Source organism: Xenopus tropicalis, chromosome 6 (assembly GCF_000004195.4).
Source record: "Xenopus tropicalis strain Nigerian chromosome 6, UCB_Xtro_10.0, whole genome shotgun sequence".
NCBI lineage: Eukaryota > Metazoa > Chordata > Amphibia > Anura > Pipidae > Xenopus > Xenopus tropicalis.
In genome coordinates this window covers 87,681,278-87,708,530 of record NC_030682.2, presented here as the reverse complement: position 1 = coordinate 87,708,530, position 27,253 = coordinate 87,681,278, and the positions used below count along the sequence as shown (strand labels likewise).

The 27,253-nt window shown below is 38.0% G+C and overlaps 2 protein-coding genes across 2 annotated transcripts in view; one reads left to right on the top strand and one right to left on the bottom strand.

The window, feature by feature from the left end:
• Positions 1 to 6,866, top strand: part of bphl (biphenyl hydrolase-like (serine hydrolase)) — a 35,400-nt gene extending 28,534 nt beyond the window's left edge. The window contains exon 8 of the mRNA XM_031904451.1: positions 6,211 to 6,866. The gene's annotated coding sequence lies outside the window, so the exon portion shown is untranslated. The remainder of the gene's footprint in view (positions 1 to 6,210) is intronic.
• Positions 1,534 to 27,253, bottom strand: part of LOC100145507 (uncharacterized loc100145507) — a 34,755-nt gene continuing 9,035 nt past the window's right edge. Inside the window, 9 exon segments of the mRNA NM_001126951.1 lie at positions 1,534 to 1,934; positions 2,929 to 3,008; positions 3,774 to 4,741; positions 5,303 to 5,428; positions 10,559 to 10,636; positions 11,503 to 11,581; positions 13,817 to 13,971; positions 14,420 to 14,475; positions 23,835 to 23,879. Coding sequence (NP_001120423.1) covers positions 1,868 to 1,934; positions 2,929 to 3,008; positions 3,774 to 4,741; positions 5,303 to 5,428; positions 10,559 to 10,636; positions 11,503 to 11,581; positions 13,817 to 13,971; positions 14,420 to 14,475; positions 23,835 to 23,879 — 1,654 coding nt within the window. The 3' untranslated portion in view covers positions 1,534 to 1,867.

Sequence of the window (27,253 nt, the reverse complement as noted above, 5' to 3'; positions counted from 1 at the left end):
ATTGACTCATATGTATCTCACTTACAGCTACAGAATCAAGCAGCAGATCAATGCCTAGATCAACTTTGTGCTAAATGTTAATTTCAGTAACCCCTTTTTAACTTGCTAAAAATCATTCCTAAAAGTGAATGCGAAAGGGGATGGATCATACCACTTGACATAGTAAGGTGGGTGTAGACCATATAACATTACAAGGACTGGTGAGACTGTCCCACTTAACACAGACAGTGGGGGTGGGGTGGACGTACCACTTAATACGGATGGGTGGTGCAGACAGTCTGCCCCCCCCAGGTATGATCACTGGGTGGTGCCTAAATGTTAGGCAACCCCCAGTGATTGTAATCACTTACCTGATACCCCAGGCTGGGGTACCTGTGACCAAGCAGGCCTCTTCCTTCTTCTCTCTCCACACTGCTTACACATGTGCAGTAGAGTGAGGAGCTGAACTAAAAAAAAAAATTATGAAAAACCTGGCTTTTTCACTCTACTGTGCATGTGTCGGCCCTGGGATTGTGCAGAAAGAAGACAGGGGGAAGAGGATCGCTTGCATGCAGGTAACCCAAACCGTTGCAGTTCTCTCAATAGTGCCCTTAAGTCTCCCCATATTTCTCCCGTTCACATGATCAGAAGTCAAACAGTAAGAAAAAAACGCTGAGCTGTGTAAATAAAGTTCCCATAATGCCTCACTCCAGCACCAAGAGCAAGACCAGTGTACATGCTCAGTTAGTAAGACTATGAGGAAGCTTCCTGCTGATTGGCTCAGATCCACATTCCTAAGGGGGTGGAGTGAGTTCTTGAGGGAGGGGGGAGCAGGAGAGAGCTGCGTGTTTCTGGCACAGGAATACAGACACAAAAAATCTTTTGACAGAGACCTCAGTGCAGTGTTTCTGTGAGTGCTTATAGCTGTATTTACATAGACCTTTCTGATAAAGCTTACTTAGTTTTTACCATTCTTTCTCCTTTAAAAGGTATTTATTTCCTTTTACACAGACATCCCTGATTTCACAGACTGAAAGGCAACCATGATCGTTATGACCAGTTCCCCATCCCATTAGGCCCATTGTGTAATGATGTCTCATTAAAGTGCATTACAATATTGGGTCTAATTTACTAAAGGCTTTAAGGTGCAAAAAAATTGGCTCGTTTTCCATGCTTAATGACCATGGAAAAATGCACTAATATGAGAACATATCAAGTAACTGTACAGTTATATATGTAACCAATTTTATACCATGTATAATATTTAGCAATTTATAGTACCAAATTAGCCGTGAATATACAGACAAGCTAAGGAAATATATGCTGCCTTGTACTTTTGTATCCTTGCTATGTGTGTCAGGCTTCAGGCACTGACTGGTTAACTGGTTAATGCGCATACACTGACCCCATTCGCTTCTGTTATATTGGCTAAGGGCAAAACTACTGTACACATCCATAGTATTATCAGCTGAAATATATATGACTGGGAGCTATCCAAAATGAGAGCTAGGCCCAGCATTTTATATGTGATTGCTTGAAAGTAGGAGAAATAAATATTAATAGGTAAGTGTAATTTCAGTTGGTTACAGCCAATACAAGAAAAAAACATAGGTATGAGATATATAAGAAATTTTACAAACGTTCATTAATTAGATGTGTATGAAAAAACAAACTGACAATAACATTCAACCAGCATTAGAAAAAAATAATTTTCAATCCTTTGTGGTCTAGCACAAATATGTTATTAAAGCATTATTTTGGTGCTTCTACATAGTCAGATTCAATAGCTAGGAATGGCTTCTCTGGGCATCCGCACACTGGACTGTCTGTAGCACAGTGCAATCCTGAACATGAAACTTCAGCTATTTAACTTCAGAAAGAAGTCTATTCAACAGAACCGCTTCTCGGGTTCCAAAAGAATCTTTTTTGCCCATTCACAGAGGTCTGCGGGCATCCTGAAAGGCAAAAATTCAGTATATCACAAACACAATATGTTATTCAACACTTTGTACATTGGTCGCAGAATGAACATTTTAATGAAAAAATAAGCTTATAAAAGAACAGAAAATATAAACTTCAATATAACAACAAAGGCTTAAAAAGAATGTCCTTTTAAATACTGTATGAGATGCAAAAATGTCCTTTAATATAATGTATTAGATGCAGCATGATAAATTACACCTTACCTTCTACTAGGAATAATGGATATTAAATGATTAAGGGGGTTTGGTTCCATATTAACTGTAGGAATAAATGCTAACCAACTGCATCAGGTATCCCCATGTTCTATCTAGATCTGTCTGTCTTTCCATATATTGATGATAAGCAGAGAGGATCTACGATTGGGAAATTGTAGGATCCCAGAAAATAATTTGCAGTAGTATATATAAACCCGACCTTACTCAGAATAACATGGCACTCTGTACAATGTGCACTAGTACTATACAACATTGTGTCTCCAGAGGTGTCAATGCCAAATGCTAAGGTGCCATGGGATAATGCGGTGTGGGTGTGTCTTCTGTGGTGTCATCGCACATGCGCACAGTGTGTAGTGATGTAATGGAATGTGCACTGCATATATGTAGTGAGAAATCGGGGCTGGGGGAATCTACTTAACAGTTGGTAGACCAGGAGGAGGGGGGGGTAAGAAATTCATGAAACTCCTAAAAAATAAAATACCTACATATATGCAAAAGAACATTTTGCAGAATTTACCCTGGTGTAAACTAGGGGTTAATGGGCAGTCATGTAGCTACCCTTTCTTTTTTTATGGTGTTAACTGTACAACATTAATTAAAAGAACTGTAAATTTTCTCTAGTGTCTATATAAACTTGTATTTGTGTTTTGTCTATTGCTGTGTAATGTGTACCAAAAGACACTGAATCCCTGAATATACTCCATTACACACAACAAACATCTCAGCACAGAAAAACATCTTTAATACAGACCTTATGGCATCTAGACGGGTACAGAGTTCCACTGAAGGGGAGGTATATGTATACTGGAAAGGGGTACGATCATAGTGCACCTGGACAAACAGAAAATAGGTCAGTTCCTACATCAGTAATACCTGAACATGAATCCCATTACAGCAATAGGGTTATAGTATAAGGAAAAACACACAGTGTGATATGTTTGAAGTGGACTCAATTCATTAGGACCAAGCAGCACTGGATGTTTCCTAGGGACCAGCTGATGATATTTCATGTGTGATAATGGAAGGCACCAACTCCAATGGGATCCCATGTCAAAACAGTCAGTGAAAGAGCCAGCTTACCTTGCATGTGTTATAATAGAGAAGGGGAAGACACAAACAGGGCAGAGACTGAAACTCTGGTATTTTGTTGACAGCCGGTCCTTAGGAAACTGTTCAACTTATATACAGTATGTGTTTTAATGTAAACATTCCCACAGCAAGCAAACAATGTTACACTGAAATCAAATCCACATTCCTTGGGTGCAATAAACCGTCAAAACATGCATTATTGCACTAGAGGAAGGGCTTTTAAATACCCTAAACCACTGTGTGCTGTAAAAATCCAGTAGATGTAAGATTTTTTTCTTTAATAGATACAGGTATGTAGCGCTTTATAATGCAACACACAGTAGTTACCTGCAGTTGATATATGGTTAGTCAACAATATGGTTAAGAAAAAAAAACAAAAAAAACAAACAAACTATCTTCCTAGGCCCATGAGACTCCATGATTATGTTTGCTATAAAAATGCCCTGAACATGCACAAAGCATATTAATCCAGTATTAGGAACATGGAAAGTGTAGGAAACTTCTCACCATTTTGGTCTTGCTGAAGTCAAGAGCAAGTTGAATATTTTTCCTCCTGGTGCTTATTTCTTGGTTGTTTTTAGATCCATTTAAGTGCTTGGAAGTGCTTCCTTTAGCAACCTCTCTTTTTGCAGTTTCCCCTTTTGATCTGTTGCTCTCTATACTTTGCAGACTGTGCTTCTTTTTGTTCTTTGTGCACGGTTTAGGATTTAGGGCACTACTGATGGTCCCTTCTTCTTTACTCTTTTTATTAATAAACAAACAAAGATTTTCCCTGTCTTTCACCCCAAAATTCTGATTGCTACTCTTTTCTGCTTCATTATATGTATTTGAAACATTTGTGTTCTCTTCTGCTACAGACACATTGCTCTGACATTTCTTCTGAACCATTTTTTGCACAGACTCATATTCCAAATCTGGAGATTCTGCATCAGAAAGTGGCGAGTCAGAATCTGCAAATAATGTCTTCCTTTTAGCCTTCTTCCCTTTCATTGGGTAACATCGCCTTTTGTTTATATGTTCTTTTGCTTTTTCCTTGGGGCAGACCAGGTGTTTGATTTTCCTGGGACTCGGCTCACTTTCAGAATCGGATAACATAATTGGACATAACCTGCCACGGCTACTCAGACAGGACCCACTCTTAGGGGAGCTCTGTCGCATTACTGGACTAATGGTAATACTACTAAGTGATGCTCTGTTATGAGATGACAATAGAGATGGCCTTGTGGTCCTGTCTGGATTAATTTTTCTTTGGCTACTGGCCAAGCCAGAGTTGCTGCTAACACTTGCTTCTTGACTGCATATCCTATCAGAAAAAATGAGAGGAGAGGTCTCCTGATGGCTTTCAGATGATCCTTGAACTGAAGGCACTAGTACATGTTGTGCATATGACTGAGACACTCCACTTTCAGGATCATCAAGTGTGTCTTCATCTGTTTTTTGTTGGGCTTCAGAGGAAGAGGCTTTTTCTTGAGAAGCTAAGGTGACAGAGAAACATATAGGCTCAAAGGGCAAAATTAATGCTCAGGAAATCCAAAACATAAAGATAAATTACCATTTTAAAGTGTCTATGAAATGCATTTGAGAAACCAAAGTAACAAAATCACTTTGCAAATGCCATTCCATCATATTAGTATCATATAGTTTTCCTGCATTGTGTAGCTTCCATATCTAGATATTTCCACACCATACTCTGATACAGAGTATGTATATTACACTTTTCCTGTTTCTAAACTACAGCTTACTGCATAAACTTTATGGCATGATAGTGGCAGTTGCAGTTAAGCAAGAAGAAAAAAAAAAACAACATATGGCGAGGATGCTGGAGCTAACCCTAAGTACTTGTGTTTTGCTGATGAGAAACAGGGATACACTGCTATTTATGGCTAACGACACAATTCTAGGATTTTTAAAAAGACCTGCATATCATGACACAACCTACGCGGCAAAAAAATCAGTTTATAATAAATGAGCCTTACTATGCCTTAACTTCAAAATCCATTTTGCACGCATTGATGTGAAATGTGGTAGGTACTTACCAGAACTCGATGTCAAAGTGAGGCTAAGTGGTTGTAATTTGTTCCATGGGTTCGCAGAATGAGTTGCAGAAACATCATCAAAGTAGTCATCACTTTGAGTTGACAATGCAGTGCTGTACGAGGGAGCTGGAACACAAATACGTGATCAGAAAATATGACAAAACCCAAAAATCCAGAGATACATCTTAACCACACCTGCCCCCGTTAGAACTCCGCCCTTGCTTCTGACATATATCGGACTTTAGGTGATGACTGAATGCATTTAAATGGAGTAGGCTGAATAATACAAGTCAAGATGCCTGTAAAGCTGTACGATTAAAATCAGTGCTCTCAAACATAGTGGGCCAGGTATTTAAAGGGGACCTGTCACCCTAAGAAATAACTCCAGATTATTTTTTATATTGTTAGTTGAGCAAAATAAACTTTACTTACTCTATATAAATTTTTCTTGTTTCCTTCCGTCTTGGAATTACTCAATCAAAGCTAGCAGGCAGGCGCCATTTTGTGGACACTGTTATGAAGGCAAACTTTGTATCACCCCAAAATCTTGTGTATGTGCCAGAACGGGGGGACCAGATGCCTCTGCCCATGCACTGGCTACACAGTTAGATGATGAGGAGGGAGGGGAAAAGTGAGAAGTGCAGTGACATCTAGGTAGTGCTGAATGGAAAGCTAAAGTTATGCCTAAGGCATAGAGGTGGGGCAAACAATATATGATTGACAGATGGGATTTTTAAATGCCTTTATAATCGGTTTGGATGTGTTAATATAAAAATGAATTTGGGTTTCATGTTTAATTAGAAAAGTACTTTTATTATACAGCTTTTTATGCCTGGGTGACAGGTCCTCTTTAATTTACAACAAGTACAAGGACCAAATCATAATACACTGATAATTTTATTTTTCAGAATTCTATGGAGACCTTAAGCAGACCACAAACTTTAGTTAAAAGGGACACGGCATATTTTGAAGGAAGAAAGAGGGGGCTCGTTTATGAACACTGGACAAAAATGCACCTGGGCAGTAACCTTATCAACCAATCAATTGTTTGCTTTTGCTGTTTCCCCTTTTTTAAATATTCTTTCTTTTACATCTGCCATAATAATGTCTTTGCATACCATTTATTATTTTGCCTTAAATGCATTTGCCTGATGTTTTTACATTACCTATCTGATTCCCCGTGTTCCTTTATAATGGGGCTGCCGTATTTGTGCAGCAGCAGACTGTTAGCAATGGAAACTATAAACTGACAGGTTGAGAAGAGACAGTCAGGTTTATGTGCTTTAAGTAACAATTACTTACAAAAGTAAACCAATCAGTAAAAACTGATCAACATGACCTGTAGGTAATTTTTAATGTACATTAAGAGTAGTTTTTTAGTGTCAGTATCACGTTAAGGCTAAGGATAGCAGAACTGTTTCTTTTAAAGGGGAAGTTCACCTCCTTAACTTTTTCAGTTCAACTGTTTTCAAACAGTTCAAAGAAAATTACTTTTTTCAATTTAGTTTTTGTGTTCTTAACCATTTTTCTAAATTGTAAAGGTCCCCATACACGGGATGATTCTAGCTGCCGATATCAGTCCCTTAGACCAATTCGGCAGCTAATCGGCCCTTGTATGGGCACTACCGACGGGCCTGCCCGACCGATATCTGGCCTGAAATTGGCCAGATACCGATTGGGCAGATTAAAAACTCTAGCCAGATCGGGGACCGCATCGGCTCGTTAATGCGGTACCCGGACCGACTTTGCCTATACCCTTTGTTATAATTCGATCGTTTGGCCCCAGGGCCACAGGGTTTGACCCGTAGGTGGGGGATATCAGGAGAAGATCCACTCGCTTGGCGACATCGCCAAACGAGCGGATCTTATGGTGTATTGGCACCTTAAGTTTATTTTCATTCCATTAACAAATCAATAAACCAGTCTGTCAACACCTCAAACCTGTTATTATTCGCTACACTAGTTGATAATGTTCAGTAAATGCAAAGATTACTGGACAAGGCAAGTGATTTTTATTCTGTAGAAAAGGAAGAAAAAAAAAATTTAGAGACTTGGCAACACCCCCCTTAAAGGACATGTAAAGGCTACATGTATATCAGTTGGGCACGTCTCCCCCTCCCAAATGGCATCATTTGTACTGCATATATCCCCTCCGCTTGCCAGCACCATCACATTTTCCTAAAGCAAATAGCAGCTTTCACCCGGTGGCCATTTTTCCTCTGATACATAATCAGATACATTTAAATCTGCAAACAGCATACACACACAAAGACCCTTATTCAGCATACATTTCATCAAGAATACAGACTCACACAGGCACAACTGTCTCTGATAAAAGTTCTGCTTTGTTTGAGCTGAGCTCAGGAGAGAAAGTTAGAAGAAAAAAACTGAAGCAGACAGCTAGAGCTGAGTTTCTATGGGAACCAGCAATGCCATCTTTTCATTGACTGGGGGCGTGTTTAGTAATCTGAGCTTAGAACAACTGAGCATGCCCACAAACCAGAAGTCAAAGCAAATTCCTGAGGGAGGGGGCTGAGAGGGTTACAGGAGGAGAAGGAAATTTAACTGATTAAGGTGATGCTGCAGCCTAAAGGCCCCCATACACGGGCCGATAGAAGCTGCCGATATCGGTCCCTTGGACCAATTCGGCAGCTAATCGGCCCGTGTATGGGAAGAAACGAGCGGCCTGGCCGACCGATATTTGGCCTGAAATTGGCCAGATATCGATCGGCCAGGTTAGAAAATCCAGTCGGATCGGGGACCGCAACGGCTCGTTGATGCGGTCCCCGAACCGACTGCCCATGGCCGCAAATGTAATCCGATCGTTTGGCCCTGGGTTGCTACCCGATATCGCCCACCCGTAGGTGGGGATATCGGGTAAAGATCCGCTCGCTTGGCGACATCGCCAAGCGAGCGGATCTTATAGTGTATGGGGACCTTTACTATTAACCTCTGAACAATCAGTGTGGCAGGTATTGAAAGATTTCAAAGAGGCTGTTTACAGATTACATTTTTGTGTGTGGGGTTTACATGTCCTTTAAATGGGGATGTTTTCCCAAATATAACATTTTGCATAATGACGAAAATGTAATTCTAAGCAACTTTGCATACACACTCATTAAAATATACATTCATTAAAAATTATCAGTGGTTTAAAAGTTATTTTTATATGTAAATGCAACTGAAAGACATTATTTTATATCCCTTCATGCATTGCTTTTGCTACAATGTTTTATCAGTCAGAAACACTAAGGCATAAAACAGAACTAGAGAAATAGTAATAATACTGCTTTTAATTTAATTTAGAAATAACTTTAAAACCACTAAAAATGTGTAATGAATATATATATATATTTGAGTGTACAATTACAAGCCCTTAAATTAGGCAAAACAACTGAACTGAAAATGTGTTTGGTAGTTGCTTGCAGAACTACAAAATCCTTATGTTAAGGTTGCCAGATCATCTGAAAATCATAGACGCTTTTAATAAATGCAGGTAATTGAATTAATGTATTAAAAACTGATTGTGGCTTAATTCAGTGCAGCAACTGCTGATGGATATTCTAATATTTTTTCTGGATATTTTTTTCTGGCCTTGAAAGTTGTATGAACTCGACATGGTATAAATTTGAATTAAACTCGATCATTGCCGTATTTATAAAATGTCACGATAATGCTTAAATCATTTGTAGGAGTTGAAAGCATTGTTAAAACTCAAAAAATTCAAATCATTTCCATGAATCCTTTTTATTTTTCCCAAACAGGAATTGCTCCAGCAGCCATTTTACATAGTTACATAGGGTTGAAAAAAAGGCCAGAATCCATCAAGTTCAACCCTTCCAAGCAAACCCAGCACACAACACCTATAACACATACATAAACTATATATACAGCCACTGAATTAGACAACTTGTTATCTACAGTAGCATTGGCACTCATTGTTGGAAAACAATAGTATTTTAACTTCCCCTTGAAAGGTGTGAAATAGAAAACAATGAGGGGATTAAGTTTCCATTGAAGATAAGTGAAACTGAAAAAATAAAGGGATTAACTTCCCCTTTGAAGCTGGGCAAAATTGAAAACAATGAGGGGATTAAATTGTCCTTGAAAATGTGTCAAGGACAGGCTGTCACTGACTATTCTATTCATCTACTATTTTTAGCCTCCATACGACTCAATGGTACTCGACATATCAAACCTGTTGATTTTTTTTTTTTTTTTTACAAAAAAAAAATTAACTAAACATTAATAAATTATGTTATTTTCGAAAAAATTGAATTTTTCAGGGAACAATAATGAAAAAAACGAGTTCTGTCAAAAATCCATTCATACATCTCAAAATTATCTAGAAGAGAAAAATCTACCTCAAAATTGCTTAGTAAATGTGCCCCTAAGTGTCTACAGTCTTTTACTGACTAAAGTGCTAGCTCTCACTCCTCATGGGAACAAGCTGTAGGAGATGTTATCACCTCATGTATCCTGCCATAAATGTGTGTCAAATAGTAGACAAAACAGTTCAGTGTTTCATTAACAATTCAGTCAGCATTAGTGTATTTGCTTGGCTTGATGTAGCTAGGGCACAAATAATAATAATAATAATTAGAGTACAAAGTTATTTCCCACAGGGGAAAATTATATCCCCTGAGCTGCTGTGTTTTGCTAAGATGTGATACCAAAACAAAGTCATAAGAGGTCATAAACCAAAGAGAAATAAACAAAAGTAATCTATACGCTAAGGTTTTTTTTTGGATATTATGTCAGTAATACAGTAAATATACTGATGGGAATGGAAAAGTATTGGTATCTTTCATCTGGATATGGGGCCTTTTCATAATTAGAGCACCATACCTAAATCTACACAAACATGTAAACACAATTCAGTTGTTTGGCTCTATGGTTAACTTAACCAATGCTGCCTAACTTGTGGAATGGCAGCATGTCCTCTCTGTGAATACATAAAGTGGTGCTTGAAAGTTTGTAAACTATTAAATACGTTATACATTTTAACATGAATGTAAACTAAAACATCATCTGATTTTCAAGCCCTAAAAGTAGATGAAGAAAACGGAGTGAAACAATTGAAACATTATTATATTTGGTCATGTATTTATTAAAAAAAGTCTCTGAAACATCATATTTTTTGCAAGCAGTGACATTTATCTTCATTAGTATACTCTCAATTTGAGAAATACTGACAATACAATGAGAATGCTTTATGCCCTTTGGCATAATTTTAGATAATACCATAATACTTACAGGAAGGCTCTTTTTCACTATGATGGTCATTAATAGCATCATCAAGGTCACTGGGAACATCAGTATTATTACTGAATGCTGAAAAATAGATTACATATTTGCCATCATGCTTGTGTGGTATATAAAACATTTTATACAGGTTTAAATAATTCTGCTCTGCAGGCGGAGGGGAGGGCCATACACCACTTGTGATTTTGGCCTTAGCATAATGTGACCCTGGTCTTTTAGTATAAAAGAGATACATTAATTCTGAAATTTCCAATTTTGTACTCTTCATTTTTTGCTCTTCTACTGTATTTAGTTCACAGTAGCTGCACTGTGCATAATATATCCAGTTTTAACATGAATAAAACGGAACAAATATTTTAACACTGCTAAAGAAGAGTATCCAATGATGATAAAAAACACTGGACTGTAGATAGCAGGCCCCATTTCCTAATGCCATGGCCACAAGAGCTGAAGCCCTAAAAGCAAAGCCAGTCCTGGCGTATGGTCTGCTTCTCTCCGCTTGTGTTTTGTAGGCAGGTGGAGAGAAGTGGATCCAATCTCATTCACAGCTCTGAATAGCTTAATACTAATACACTAAACTACCTGTTTGATGATTATACCCCTTTCCTAAAAACAAGGGTAGGCATGGACTTGCATTTTAATCAGTACCAGGAAGTAGGTGTTTTATTCTGTATAGCTATACACCTATTTAATCTATGTAAATATAAGTAGATTTAAAGACACAAATGTGGCGGCACATTTGTGTCCTTTAAATCTACTTATATTCACTTTATATACACATTGCGCACCCAAGATTACTCTTGTGCTAGGTTATTCTTATTTCTGTACACCGTAATCTATGTAAAACACACAGATTGACCGTAAAATCCATGTCAAAAATGTCAAACTAAGTACAGTTAACAAATTTCCACATTGACAATACTGTACTGTTGTACCTGTAATCTGTTCCAAAGCTGCTTCTTCATGCGGTGGAATAAGAAGCAAATCCAAAGGGATATGAAACTTATTAGTGTCCTGCAAAAAAAATGCATGATCAGTGTGCATGATCACACTGTATTTGTTTTTAGATTTGTCTATCATTTAAATAACCATAAAAGCAAATTTAGAATACATAAAGATACAAATACTCCAGCTTTAGTTTAAACATTTCTTGATTTTTCAGAAGTCTAATTTTTGTTTTTTATGTATACAAAGCTTTCTGTATTTAAAAACCAGCAAATGCCAATTGCATTACTAAACCCATGGCAGAACTGATTACTTAAATATTACAATTATCAAATTCAGCAGAAAGAAGTGATTATTATGCATGGTGCACAAAAAAAAAAAAAAAAGAGACGATAGCCCCAAAGATAACCCTTAGTACCTTATGGTGGCCAAACACAGGCCGATATCGGTCCTTTAGGCCAATTTTAGCTGCCAATATAGTCCCTTTAGACCAATTTGCCAGCTTATTGCTGTGTATGGGCAGCAATGACGGGCCTCCCCAACAGATATCTGGCCTGAAACTGGGCATATCTGGATCGGGCAGGTTTGATTTTTCCGTTGGATCAGGGACTGCATCGGCTCCTTGATTCGGTCCCTGAACCGACTGTGCCTATGCCCGCCATTCTAATTTGAATTAGCCCATTATCGCCCACCCGTAGGTGGGCATATCGGGGGAAGATCTGCCTGCTTGGCGACCTCGTCGATTGCACATGGATAGGAAACTAGTTACAGGATCGCCCAGTCAATTCTATCCAGGATGTGGCATCCTTGCAGTAGGATCTTGACAAATTAGCAATCTGGGCGGCTAAGTGGCAGACGAGATTTAATATAGATAAATGTAAGGTAATGCACCTGAGATGTAAAAATATGCAAGCCACTAATACACTTAATGGGACTGCACTAGGCAAATCCATAATGGAGTACAACCTTGGAGTCCTTGTAGATAATAAACTTGGCTGTAGCAAGCAATGTCAGGCAGCAGCTGCAAGGGCAAACAAGGTTTTGAGCTGTATTAAAAGGGGTATAGATTCACGGATGGAGGGTGTTGTTCTTCACCCATTCTGATTAGAATAAAGGAGGTTCTGTTTAAATATTCATTCATTTTCTACAGTGAGAGTTCTGAAGTTGTGGGATTCCCTCCCTGAATCAGTCAGAGTGGCTGATACATTATATAGCTTCAAGAAGGGGTTGGATGGCTTTTTAGCAAGTGAGGAAATACAGGGTTATGGGTGATAGCTCTTAGTACAAGTTGATCCAGGGACTGGTCCGATTGCCATCTTGGAGTCAGGAAGGATTTTTTTCCCCCTCTATGGCAAATTTGAGAGGCTTCAGATGGGGTTTTTTGCCTTCCTCTGGATCAGCTAGCAGTTAGACAGGTTATATATAGACATTAAGGTTGAACTTGATAGACATGTCTTTTTTTCAACCTAACTTACTATGTTACTAGGCAAAGAACCTTCTCCACAGTGGTGGCATTTGCCTTTCCGCTCAGCGTGTAAAGTCATTCAGCACAAGAGAAGTGCAGCAGAGTCAAGTCAAGTCAAGTAGGTTTTTATTGTCATTCCGACCATATACAGTACAGTACACAGTGAAACAAAACAGTGTTCCTCCAGGACCAAGATGCTAAATACATGCAACACATGAATTAACAACACAACATAAATTAAAATATTGTGCAAATAATTGCAAAGAGCAGTTCAGGTAGGTATGAACAATTGTGAGATAGTTTTAGATCAGGTGATTTTCATGTGTGTGTTTGTCAGTTCAGTCCTGATGTTATTTAGTTCGTCTGAATGATTTTTGTGTGTGTCCAGTCCCTTTGTGTTGAGAAGACGGATTATTATTAACATTTATTTATAAAGCCGGATGGCTCAATATGCACATGCTCAGTGATGCCCTGTATTTGTGATGCCCCGTGTACATATGGAGCTTATGTGAGTGTATTAAACACCAATTGTAAGTTCAGCCAACATAGCTGGGATATAGGGTCTGCAGAAATGAGAAAGGTATAGAATTTGTCAAGCAGGTATGGGATGCATTATCCAGAAAGCTCTGAATGGGAAGGCCATGTTCCATAGACTCCATTTTAATCAAATATGTAACAAATCACGGAAAGACCCCTTTATCCAGAAACCCCCAGGCCCCAAGCATTTTGAATAACAGCTCCCATACCTATAATATCTTTCAGGGGAATCACCAGTAGTGCTTCCCATCTATTTATTTTTGTATCACCCATGTCTATGGGCAATAAAAATGGATTCTTACCTTGTTTTTCTTTCTTTCCTCTCCCCACTTTGTCATGGCTTGTGTGGTATCCTGGTTGGAAGGTGGATCAATATCGAGACACTGCTCTGCAATTGACTTTAAAGTACTGAGCTTTTCTTCACACGCAATATTCAATAACTGAGTAAGAGATACTTCTAGTTAAGCAAAAACGGAGAAAAGAAGTTAGTAAGAAAATAACACAGTTGATAAGAAAATGCTTGTAGTAAACTACCTGTATAGTATATTGTAATTACCAATTAAACAAGTAGTATTGGGGCATATTTCTTGTATATTTAACATTCCTTCTTTGCATTATCTGTAATTAGTTTGAGCTACCATGTTGTCTGCCCATTACACGCCAATTTTAATGGATCTCTACATAAAATATGAAGCTTTCGAACTTTCTCCTGTGTCATCCAGTCATTAGCAGTTACATTATTAGAACTGGTTCAAAATCTCAGTTAGTAAATTAGGGAGATATTTAGGTAGATACTCAGCAGTATCTTTTGGCAATCTGTTCAATCCTCAAATGATAAATGAAGCATTTCACACAGCCCAATTAGCAAGAAAAACAATAAAAACCTGTAAGCAGCTACACAATACCTGATAAACTTAGATCTGTAGATGATGCATTCATAGCCTGTTCTGCCATGTAATTCCTGAAATACAAATTGTCTTATATATTAGAACTAAATGCATGGAGAGCCGTGGTGCTTATCATAAAAAATCACCACAGTTAGCAGTCGTCAAAGTGTAGGAGTTTCTCTAGATTTGTGTCTGGCTGTACATATAATCTAATTACATAGCCCAACATCAAACACAGTACAAGGGAGAATATGAATAAAAAAAGCAGGGAGGGTAACTACATATATAGCAAGTGATATTATAGAATTTAGAGGGGGAACAAAGACTAAAACTAAAATTCTATTAAGCAGAGCAGAACTTTAGATTCCAGGTCTCCTACTTTAAACAACACCCAAAAATGATTCCTCCATCCCACCCCCGCCAAAAAAAAATAAATAGAAAGGCACAAATAACTACTGCTTTCTAAAGCAATTACATTTACGAATAACATGAAAACCACTGATAACTAAATGTACAAGTATATTGAAAAGTTGCTAAGAATTCTATTTTCTGTTTCTTTAAATTTGACTGGCTAAATGTCCCACGGAGCACATTAATCGCCCGCAATAGATTTCTGCTACGGTGGGCGACTAACTGCTTCGAAATGCCTTTCCATAAAGAATAGGAGTCACTGGTGGAAAGGCCTACAAATCGCTTCAGCTTTTCAAAGTCGCACAAAGCTGCCTGCAGGAGGAAACTTCACAGAGGATCTATTGCGGCCACTCCATGTGACATTAGACTTAGGGTGAGGGCACACATTGCTTGTAGAATGCTTCTCTTTGCCTGCAGTTTTAAATTGGGGTGGAGAGAAGCGGATCCAACGTAATCAGAATCTTTCTGTAGCTGCACTGACAGCACAGCTTTGGCCTGTAGATGGCTTTACTTTCCTTCAAGAGTCAGAGTCAGTGCAGAGAATGTAGACAGACAGATACTGATTTCAATAGAAATAACATTTACAGATTGCTTTAAAATCATTAAAAATTAGTTTTTTTATATAAATGGCTTAACAGATCTTGCCTGCCTAATTTAATTGCCTTTTATGAGGAGGTGAGCAGGAAACTTGACCCTTGGATAGAAGTGGATGTCATCTACTTGGACTTTGCTAAATCATGTGATACAATGCAGCACAAAAAGTTAATGATAAAATTGAGGGATATTGCCTAGAACATAATATTTGTACTTGGGTAGAAAACTGGCTGAAGGATAGATTACAAAGAGTTGTAGTAAATGGAACATTTTCTAATTGGAAAAATGTAGTGGAGTACCGCCGGGGTCTGTCTTTGGTCCTTTGCTTTTTAACTTTATTATTAATGACCTGGAGTACCGTTTCTATTTTTGGAGATGATACTAAATTGTGCAAACGTTCCTTGCAGGGTGCTGCCACTTTGCAGAGCAATTTTACAAAATTGTAAACTGTGCAACAAAATGGAAAACTAAGGGGCTGATTTACTAACCCACGAATCCGACCCGAATTCGAAAAGTTCCGACTTGAAAACGAACATTTTGCGACTTTTTCGTATGTTTTGCGATTTTTTCGGATTCTGTACGAATTTTTCGTTACCAATACGATTTTTGCGTAAAAACGCGAGTTTTTCGTATCCATTACGAAAGTTGCGTAAAAAGTTGCGCATTTTGCGTAGCGTTAAAACTTACGCGAAAAGTTGCGCATTTTTCGCGTAAGTTTTAACGCTACGCAAAATGCGCAACTTTTTACGCAACTTTCGTAATGGATAGGAAAACTCGCGTTTTTACGCAAAAATCGTATTGGATCCGAAAAATTCGTAAAGAATCCGAAAAAATCGCAAAACATACGAAAAAATCGCAAAGTACCGATCATTACGAAAAAAACGCAATCGGACTCCATTCGACCCGTTCGTGGGTAAGTAAATCAGCCCCTAAAAGTTGAAAAGTGCAAAGTTTTGCACTTTGGTAGAAATCATTTAAATGCAAGTTATACACTAAATGGCAGTGTGTTGTGGTGGCCTCACCTTGAGTATGCAGGGCAGTTTTGGGCTCCAGTCCTTAAGAAGGATATTAATGAGCTGGAGAGAGTGCAGAGACGTGCAACTAAACTGGAGGATTTAAACTATGAGGTTGGGGGTGTTTTTTCTTGGAAAAAAGCACTTGCGAGGGAACATTATCACTCTGTACAAGTACATTAACTCTTTTACTGCCAAGCACGTATGGCATACGTGCTGGCAGTAAAAGGGCTTAAACGCCAACGACGTGTCTCATACGTCGTTGGCGTTTAAGCGCTGCCCTCTGCAGCGGCGGCATGTGCCGCCGCTGCAGAGGGCTTCTAACAATGACAGCCCCCCTGGGCAATGTGCCAGGGGGGCTGTCATCAGGGTCCTGCGAGCCGATCGCTCGCAGGACCCTCCAGGAAGCAGCAGATGCGATCGCATCGCATCTGCTGCTTCCTGCTTCCTCCCTCTCCCCCAGCGCCGGCCCAAATGAGGAAGGAGGCGATCGGTCTTCAGGAACAGGTAAGGACTTTTTTTTTTATTGCATTTACACACTTTTACACACTTATACACACATTTACATACATTTATACACACTTACATACATTTACACACACTTACAGCACACATTTTAGCATTTTTTTATTTTATTTATTTATTTTTTTTTTCATTTTTCACACTTTTATACACTTATTTACACTCATATACACACTTACACACTATCACACAACTTTTACACATGTACACACATGTATACACAAACACTTTGGTTTTTTTTTGTTTTGCTTTTTTTTTTTTTTTTTTTTCATTTTACCACTTTGTTTTTATTTTCTTTTACCTAAAAACTGTTTATTTTGACAGCGTAACTATTGGATCAGATATTCTGGCCACTAATTACACTGTCATGTAACTTATTTTGTTGTTTCACTGATTTGCACAATTTTTGTGGTTTTATCACATTTTATCCCTATATAAGTGTTCCTGATCTGTTTTTAGCGTAGCTTTGCCAGGTGTAACTTTGGTGTACAAAAATAACTTTACCTATCTTGAATTCATCAGAATGTGTACTTTCCAAAAATATATGGTTTTCTGGGGGTCACTGTATAGTTAGGGGGGGGTTACTGCACATAATACACTGACAGGGGGCTCTGTGTGCAAAAGCTGAGCTGGCAGGCGAGAAATCCTTATGCGCTATTTTCATTTTGGGTTCAGTACATACCGCAGACTTTGGTATATCTATGCATATTGGGCATCAATCTGTTCAGTAGGCCTCTGGTGTTCCTATTTGGGGTGACTTGCCTTTGTACGCAAGAAATTGTGTGAGATAAATGCGACAAATTGCAACATTTTTAGGCAATTTTCTGAAATGTCATAAAAACCAATAACTTTAGGAAAGCTCTGCAGATTGGTACTTTGGTGTAGAAAGGACTCTTTACCCTTGTTGGATTTGTCAGAATGTGTACTTTCCAAAAATATATGGTTTTGTGGGGGATCTGTATAGTTAGGGGAAGTTTTGGCACATAATACACTGACAGGGGGCTCTGTGTGCAAAAGCTGAGCTGGCAGGCGAGAAATCCTTATGCGCTATTTTCATTTAGGGTTCAGTACATACCGCAGACTTTGGTATATCTATGCATATTGGGCATCAAACTGTTCAGTAGGCCTCTGGTGTTCCTATTGGGGGTGATTTGCCTTTGTACGCAAGAAATTGTGTGAGATAAATGTGACAAATTGCAACATTTTTAGGCGATTTTCTGAAATGTCATAAAAACCAATAACTTTAGGAAAGCTCTGCAGATTGGTACTTTGGTGTAGAAAGGACTCTTTACCCTTGTTGGATTTGTCAGAATGTGTACTTTCCAAAAATATATGGTTTTGTGGGGGATCTGTATAGTTAGGGGAAGTTTTGGCACATAATACACTGACAGGGGGCTCTGTGTGCAAAAGCTGAGCTGGCAGGCGAGAAATCCTTATGCGCTATTTTCATTTAGGGTTCAGTACATACCGCAGACTTTGGTATATCTATGCATATTGGGCATCAAACTGTTCAGTAGGCCTCTGGTGTTCCTATTTGGGGTGACTTGCCTTTGTACGCAAGAAATTGTGTGAGATAAATGCGGCAAATTGCAACATTTTTAGGCGATTTTCTGAAATGTCATAAAAACCGATAACTTTAGGAAAGCTTTGCGGCTTGGTACTTTGGTGTAGAAAGGACTCTTTACCTTTGTTGGATTTGTCAGAATGTGTACTTTCCAAAAATATATGGTTTTGTGGGGGTCTCTGTATAGTTAGGGGAAGTTTTGGCACATAATACACTGACAGGGGGCTCTGTGTGCAAAAGCTGAGCTGGCAGGCGAGAAATCCTTATGCGCTATTTTCATTTAGGGTTCAGTACATACTGCAGACTTTGGTATATCTATGCATATTGGGCATCAAACTGTTCAGTAGGCCTCTGGTGTTCCTATTTGGGGTGACTTGCCTTTGTACGCAAGAAATTGTGTGAGATAAATGCGGCAAATTGCAACATTTTTAGGCGATTTTCTGAAATGTCATAAAAACCAATAACTTTAGGAAAGCTCTGCAGATTGGTACTTTGGTGTAGAAAGGACTCTTTACCCTTGTTGGATTTGTCAGAATGTGTACTTTCCAAAAATATATGGTTTTGTGGGGGATCTGTATAGTTAGGGGAAGTTTTGGCACATAATACACTGACAGGGGGCTCTGTGTGCAAAAGCTGAGCTGGCAGGCGAGAAATCCTTATGCGCTATTTTCATTTAGGGTTCAGTACATACCGCAGACTTTGGTATATCTATGCATATTGGGCATCAAACTGTTCAGTAGGCCTCTGGTGTTCCTATTTGGGGTGACTTGCCTTTGTACGCAAGAAATTGTGTGAGATAAATGCGACAAATTGCAACATTTTTAGGCGATTTTCTGAAATGTCATAAAAACCAATAACTTTAGGAAAGCTCTGCAGATTGGTACTTTGGTGTAGAAAGGACTCTTTACCCTTGTTGGATTTGTCAGAATGTGTACTTTCCAAAAATATATGGTTTTGTGGGGGTCACTGTATGGTTAGGGGAAGTTTTGGCACATAATACACTGACAGGGGGCTCTGTGTGCAAAAGCTGAGCTGGCAGGCGAGAAATCCTAATGCGCTATTTTCATTTTGGGTTCAGTACATACCGCAGACTTTGGTATATCTATGCATATTGGGCATCAAACTGTTCAGTAGACCTCTGGTGTTCCTTTTTGGGGTGATTTGTCTTTATCTGATCTTTATCAAGAAATTGTGAGAGATAAATGCGGCAAATTGCAACATTTTTATGCGATTTTCGAAAATGTCATATAAATCTGCAAACTTAGGAAAGCTTTACAGCTTGGTACTTTGTAGCAATAAGAAATATTTACCCATTATAGATTCGGGGGGATGTGTATTTTCCAAAAATATATGGCTTTCTGGGGTGAATGTACTTTTTTTGTAGCATTATCCCACATAAAGGATGTAAATGTGTTGATCTTGCAGGAGCTGAAATGATAGATCATATGGGGGTATGTTCCCATTGGGGCCCCTACATGCCACATACTTAGGTAAACCTATACATATTGGGCATCAAACTGTTCAGTGGACCCCTGGCGTTCAAATTTAGGGTGTTTTATCTTGGTACCTAACACTATGTGGGAGATAAGATGCTGCAAAGTGGAAGCTTTGAGGGGATTTTTGGAAATGTCATCAAAATTGCTAACTTTAGAAAAGCTGTGCGGCTTGGTACTTTGGAGTAGAAAGACATGGGTACCCATTTTAGATTCGGGGGAATGTGTACTTTCCAAAAATATATGACTATCTGGGGTGAGCGTACTTTTTTGTAGCTTTATCCCACATATAATGATGTAAATGTGTTGATTTTGCATGAGCTGAAATGACAGAAATGACAGTATATATGGGGGTATGTTCACATTGGGGCCCCTACATGCCACATACTTAGGTAAACCTATACATATTGGGCATCAAACTGTTCAGTGGACCCCTGGCGTTCAAATTCAGGGTGTTTTATCTTGGTACCTAATGCTATGTGGGAGATAAGATGCTTCAAAATGGAAGCTTTGAGGGGATTTTTGGAAATGTCATCAAAATTGCTAACTTTAGAAAAGCTGTGCGGCTTGGTACTTTGGAGTAGAAAGACATGGGTACCCATTTTAGATTCGGGGGAATGTGTACTTTCCAAAAATATATGGCTTTCTGGGGTGAGCGTACTTTTTTGTAGCTTTATCTCACATATAATGATGTAAATGTGTTGATTTTGCAGGAGCTGAAATGACAGAAATGACAGTATATATGGGGGTATGTTCACATTGGGGCCCCTACATGCCACATACTTAGGTAAACCTATACATATTGGGCATCAAACTGTTCAGTGGACCCCTGGCGTTCAAATTCAGGGTGTTTTATCTTGGTACCTAATGCTATGTGGGAGATAAGATGCTTCAAAATGGAAGCTTTGAGGGGATTTTTGGAAATGTCATCAAAATTGCTAACTTTAGAAAAGCTGTGCGGCTTGGTACTTTGGAGTAGAAAGACATGGGTACCCATTTTAGATTCGGGGGAATGTGTACTTTCCAAAAATATATGGCTTTCTGGGGTGAGCGTACTTTTTTGTAGCTTTATCTCACATATAATGATGTAAATGTGTTGATTTTGCAGGAGCTGAAATGACAGAAATGACAGTATATATGGGGGTATGTTCACATTCGGGCCCCTACATGCCACATACTTGGGTAAACCTATACATATTGGGCATCAAACTGTTCAGTGGACCCCTGGTGTTCAAATTCAGGGTGTTTTATCTTGGTACCTAATGCTATGTGGGAGATAAGATGCTTCAAAGTGGAAGCTTTGAGGGGATTTTTGGAAATGTCATCAAAATTGCTAACTTTAGAAAAGCTGTGCGGCTTGGTACTTTGGAGTAGAAAGACATGGGTACCCATTTTAGATTCGGGGGAATGTGTACTTTCCAAAAATATATGACTTTCTGGGGTGAGCGTACTTTTTTGTAGCTTTATCCCACATATAATAATGTAAATGTGTTGATTTTGCAGGAGCTGAAATGACAGAAATGACAGTTCATATGGGGGTATGTTCACATTGGGGCCCCTACATGCCACATACTTAGGTAAACCTATACATATTGGGCATCAAACTGTTCAGTGGACCCCTGGCGTTCAAATTCAGGGTGTTTTATCTTGGTACCTAATGCTATGTGGGAGATAAGATGCTTCAAAGTGGAAGCTTTGAGGGGATTTTTGGAAATGTCATCAAAATTGCTAACTTTAGAAAAGCTGTGCGGCTTGGTACTTTGGAGTAGAAAGACATAGGTACCCATTTTAGATTCGGGGGAATGTGTACTTTCCAAAAATATATGACTTTCTGGGGTGAGCATACTTTTTACTAGCTTTATCCCACATATAATGATGTAAATGTGTTGATTTTGCAGAAGCTGAAATGACAGAAATGACAGTATATATGGGGGTATGTTCACATTGGGGCCCCTACATGCCACATACTTGGGTAAACCTATACATATTGGGCATCAAACTGTTCAGTGGACCCCTGGTGTTCAAATTCAGGGTGTTTTATCTTGGTACCTAATGCTATGTGGGAGATAAGATGCTTCAAATTGGAAGCTTTGAGGGGATTTTTGGAAATGTCATCAAAATTGCTAACTTTAGAAAAGCTGTGCGGCTTGGTACTTTGGAGTAGAAAGACATGGGTACCCATTTTAGATTCGGGGGAATGTGTACTTTCCAAAAATATATGACTTTCTGGGGTGAGCGTACTTTTTACTAGCTTCATCCCACATATAATGATGTAAATGTGTTGATTTTGCAGAAGCTGAAATGACAGAAATGACAGTTCATATGGGGTATGTTCACATTGGGGCCCCTACATGCCACATACTTAGGTAAACCTATACATATTGGGCATCAAACTGTTCAGTGGACCCCAGGCATTCATATTTAGGGTGTTTTATTTGGTTACTTTATGACCTGTAGGAGATAAGATACTATAGACTAGAAGCTTTGAAGCGATTTTTAAAAAAAATCACAAATTTTGATAAAAACCAATAACTTTAGGAAAGCATTGCGACTTGATAGTTTGGAGTAGACAGACAGTTGTGCCTATTCTGTATTCCCCAGAATCTGTTCTTTCCAAAAATGTACAATTTTCTGGGATAAACCTTCTGTTAGTGGAATTTTGGCCTTGAAATCCAAAGTATGCAGTTTTTTTGGAGCAGTGCTTTGGGAATTTGGTAGTGTACTGCTGGGAGTTTTTGACCTATACAAGTGAGAAATCTCCATAAAACTATATATATTTGGTATTGGCACGTTCAGGAGACATGGGACTTTCCAAATCAGTTGTATATTCGTGCATAAAATAATTTTTGTTTCTAGTATGTGTGATTATATTATGGAAAATTTGATTTTTTTTGCATTTTTAGACATTTAGAAGCCTATATCTTGTTACAGAATTGGAATTACACAAAAATTCTACCATATTTTGAAAGCTTAGGTTGTTCTGAAAAAAACGATATATTGTTTTCCTTGGTAAACTAAAAGTCCCCCCGAGGAAAGGCCCCTAAAGTGAAACAGTGCAAAATGTTCAAAAACTGTCTGGCAATACAAGTTCCGCTTTGACCAAAATGGCTGGCAGTAAAAGGGTTAAAGGGGATTATAGACATATAGGGGGTGTTCTTTTTCCAATAAAAATGATCAGTGCACCAGAGGCCACCCCTTTAGATTAGAGGAATGGAACTTTCATTTAAAGCAACGTAGATGGCTTTTACAGAGAGGGCAGTGGGGATGTGGAATGCCCTTCCTAATGATGTTGTGATGGCAAATTCTGTGCCTTTAAGAATGCCTTAATGTTGATGTTTGTATATATAGTGTATGCATGCAAGTGTATAGATAGGTCAGTTTAGGTCTGTGTGTGTTGGGGTTTACTTGAAAGCGTTGAAATTGATGGACTTTGGTCTTTTCAACCCAACTTAACTATGTATATTGGAAAGTTGCTCAGAATTATATTTTTATGTCACTATGCAAGGTGGAGGATCCCTTTACTTTCTCTGGTGTCAGAAACCCTCCTGATCAAAGTTATTATAAAGCAATTTATTAAGACAAGGAAACAGTCTGTGGAGGGGTGCCCATATTAGCCTAGCACCCCCCCAGTGCATAAGATTTACACAGGCATGTTAGAATAAAATTTTACAAGTATACTCTAATGCACAGGCAAGAGTTTAAGTCTTTGTAAAAGGCACCTAGAAAAAGTAAGAAAGAGGCAGCGTGGTGTGACTATAATCTTCGCAATGCCATTCACTGGAAGGAGACTAACATATTGCCACCGCCCTGCAAATAAGGACAAGGTCTAAACTTACTGCCATAGCTCCTTGATCTTCCTCCTCACTGCAGGGTTCATATTGCTACAATGGAAAGATACAGCATGCTTGTTTATTTTACAGTTTTTAAATAAAAGATTATTTACTTGTGTTTCTCATTAAAGCTATATTATTGTCTTACTATTTTATCACGGACATTAATCAAGGCCCAGAAAGAACAAATAAGGAATGATAATACAGTTAACTTTGTAACCATAACTACTGACATTTTTAATGCACCCATCTTATTTTTGCTGTATTTTAGTACAGATATGGGACCAGTTATCCGGAAAACCCCTTATCCATTAAGTTCAGAATTACGGAAAGGCCATCTCCCATAGACTAGATTATAAGCAAATAATTCTAATTTTTAAAAATGACTTCCTTTTTCTCTGTACTAAAAGAGTACCTTGTACTTAATATAAACTAATATATAACTAATCTTTATTGAAGGCAAAACCATCCTATTGGGTTTATTTAATGTTTAAATGATTTTTAATAGACTTAGATGGAGATCCACATTACAGAAAAACCTCTTATCCAGAAAATCCCAGGTCCCAAGCATTCTGTAACTGGCACCATACCTGTAATATGTAGCAACACCAATGCAAAAACATTTGCAGTGTTTGTCAACTGAATAATTATGTCTGCTATGAATTATCTACTACTATAAATTAGATATTTGCACTATAATAATAAAAGTATAAACCAATTTCCAGAAAAGTTGGGACACTGTAAAATGCAAATAAAAAGAGAATGAATAAGAGAACCCAATACTGAATTTCAAAAAGTACAAAGACAACATATTAAATGATGAAACTGAATGAGCATTTATTTTTTAGAAAACAATACAATTACTTTAAATTTGATGCTAGCAACCCATTTAAAAAAAAAGTAAGGACAGTTGAGTGTAAAATTACAAAGAATTTGGGAATTTTATCAGCTGCAGTACACAATATCATCAAAAGATTCAGACAAAAAATATCACTCACAAGGAACAAGGCCATGATCAGGCCCTCAGGGGGCACTGCATTAAAAACAGGCAATCCTGTAGTTGAAATCCCTGCATGGGCTCAGGAGTACATGTATGGGACCTATTATCCAGAACTGTGGCAACCTGAGGTTTTCCAGATAAGGGATCTTTCTGTAATTTGGGATCTGCATACCTTAAGTCTGCTAAAAATCATTTAAATATTGAATAAACCCAATAGGATTGTTTTTCCTCCAATAAGGATTAATTGTATTTATTTGGGATCAGGCACAAGGTTCTTTTTTATTACATGTATCGAACCCATTATCCGGAAACCTATTATGCAGAAAGTTACGAATTACAGAAAGGCCATAGACCCCATTTGAATCAAATAATTCACATTTTTAAAAATGATTTCCTTTTTCTCTCTAATAATAAAACAACCCCTTGTACTTGATTCCAACTAAGATATAATTGATCCTTATTGGAGCCAAAACAATCCTACTGGGTTTAATTAATGTTTAAATAATTTTTTTAGCAGACTTAAGGTAGGAGATCCAAATTACGGAAAAATAGAGAAAGAGGAAATCATTTAAAAGAAATTGAAGCCAGTTTGATCCACATTATCCTGTACCTTATCTGTTTGACCCTTGCAGGCCCCCGTTTATATGACTTTGTTAACACCTTTCACACAGGTAGATATTCCTTTTTTCTGGTTATTTGATCTATGAGCTGAATGCTATTTTATATATATATATATATATATATATATATATATATATAAAAAAGGTCCCAAAAGGGACCGAAACGTCGGTTGTACATGCAATTTTAATACACGAGAGATTTTTTGAAACACAAAGACCCTGGCTGTTTTATTTTGATATTTATATGATATCCCGTGCACAGGGGCAACTGCAGAGCAGCAGATTTTGGAGTGTGGTGCTGTCGTGTGGACTGTTTTATATATATATATATATATACACCTGTATGTATGTATGTATGTATGTATGTATATAATAGCATGTGTGGCGATCCTATGTGGATTGAAACGCGTAGATAATATGTTTCAATAAATACTTGATTCGTTTGGACACTGATGCTGAGAGTGCTTTCTATATTTTGGATGCATTTTTTGGGATAGCACCGAGCCGTTGCCCTTTGAACTGGTGAGTGACGATTTTTTGTGACATTATATATATATATATATATATATATATATATATACATACATACACACACACACACACACACACACACACACACACACACACACACACACACACACACACACACATCAGAGAGAAAAAGGAACTAAAATGGTCTGAAGGCTTACAGGTTATTGGAACGACATATGCTGCCATCCAGATTAGGCCTTGCTTATTCCAAACATAGTCAATTGTTATTTTTGATTTCAAAAGGGTTACCCTGTAACAGGTTATTGGAACAACACATGCTGCCATCCAGATAAGGCCTTGCTTATTCCAAACACAGTCAATTATCCAGCACTCAATCAAGGTGCAACAGTCCTTATTATAAGGGAACAAGCAACAGGATGTGTTCACCTTCTCATACCTTCTAACTTGACATTGTAGAAAATGCAGCATAGCCATCCAGTAATGGGCAATGTTTCTGCTGCTGGTAATTTAAAACACACACAGATTCCTTATTTAGCTATATAACATTGCCCTCTAGTGGTTATTACATTATATAAAAAATACATGGTTTACACATATACTCTTAACATCAGAAGAGGCAAGAAGAGAAGCAATCGGTCTCCTCAGTTCCCAAATATTTACAGAGTGTTGTTAAAGGAAGAGGTGATGTAACACAGTGCCCCTTTCCCAACTCTTTTGAAACATGTTGCCAGCATCAGATGCAATAAAAGCATATATTTTTCAGAAAACAATAACATTTCTCAGTTTTAACATTTAATATGTTGTCTTTGTACTATTTACAACTAAATATAGAATTTCAATTATTTGCAAAACATTCCATTTTCTTTTTATATACATTTTACACAGCATCCTTGTTTGAATAGGAGGTTGTAAAAAGGTCCATATGGTATATGTCATAACACACCTATCACAGATAGATTATCCCTGCACATTTTCAGTTAGTTCAGGATATACACAACATTCTTTTTTTTTTTTGTGCATAGGAATATGTGGAGCCTTGATGCTAGCTGAAGGCCAAGGGAGGAAATCCACTTAAAAACCCCTGCTCTACAAAATGCATTAAATTACATATGGCTAGTAACTTTACATCACAATATACACAGTAAACCCCTTACCATACAAGGTACAATAAAACTGATATGCTGAAAAGAACAGTCCTTGAAATTGTGACTTACTCAGAGAATTTTCAGTGCACTAAGTAAATAGTAAAATTTAAATTGGGACACGTCCCACATATTCATGCTAACCTATTTACCCCCACAAATTCCTCTTGA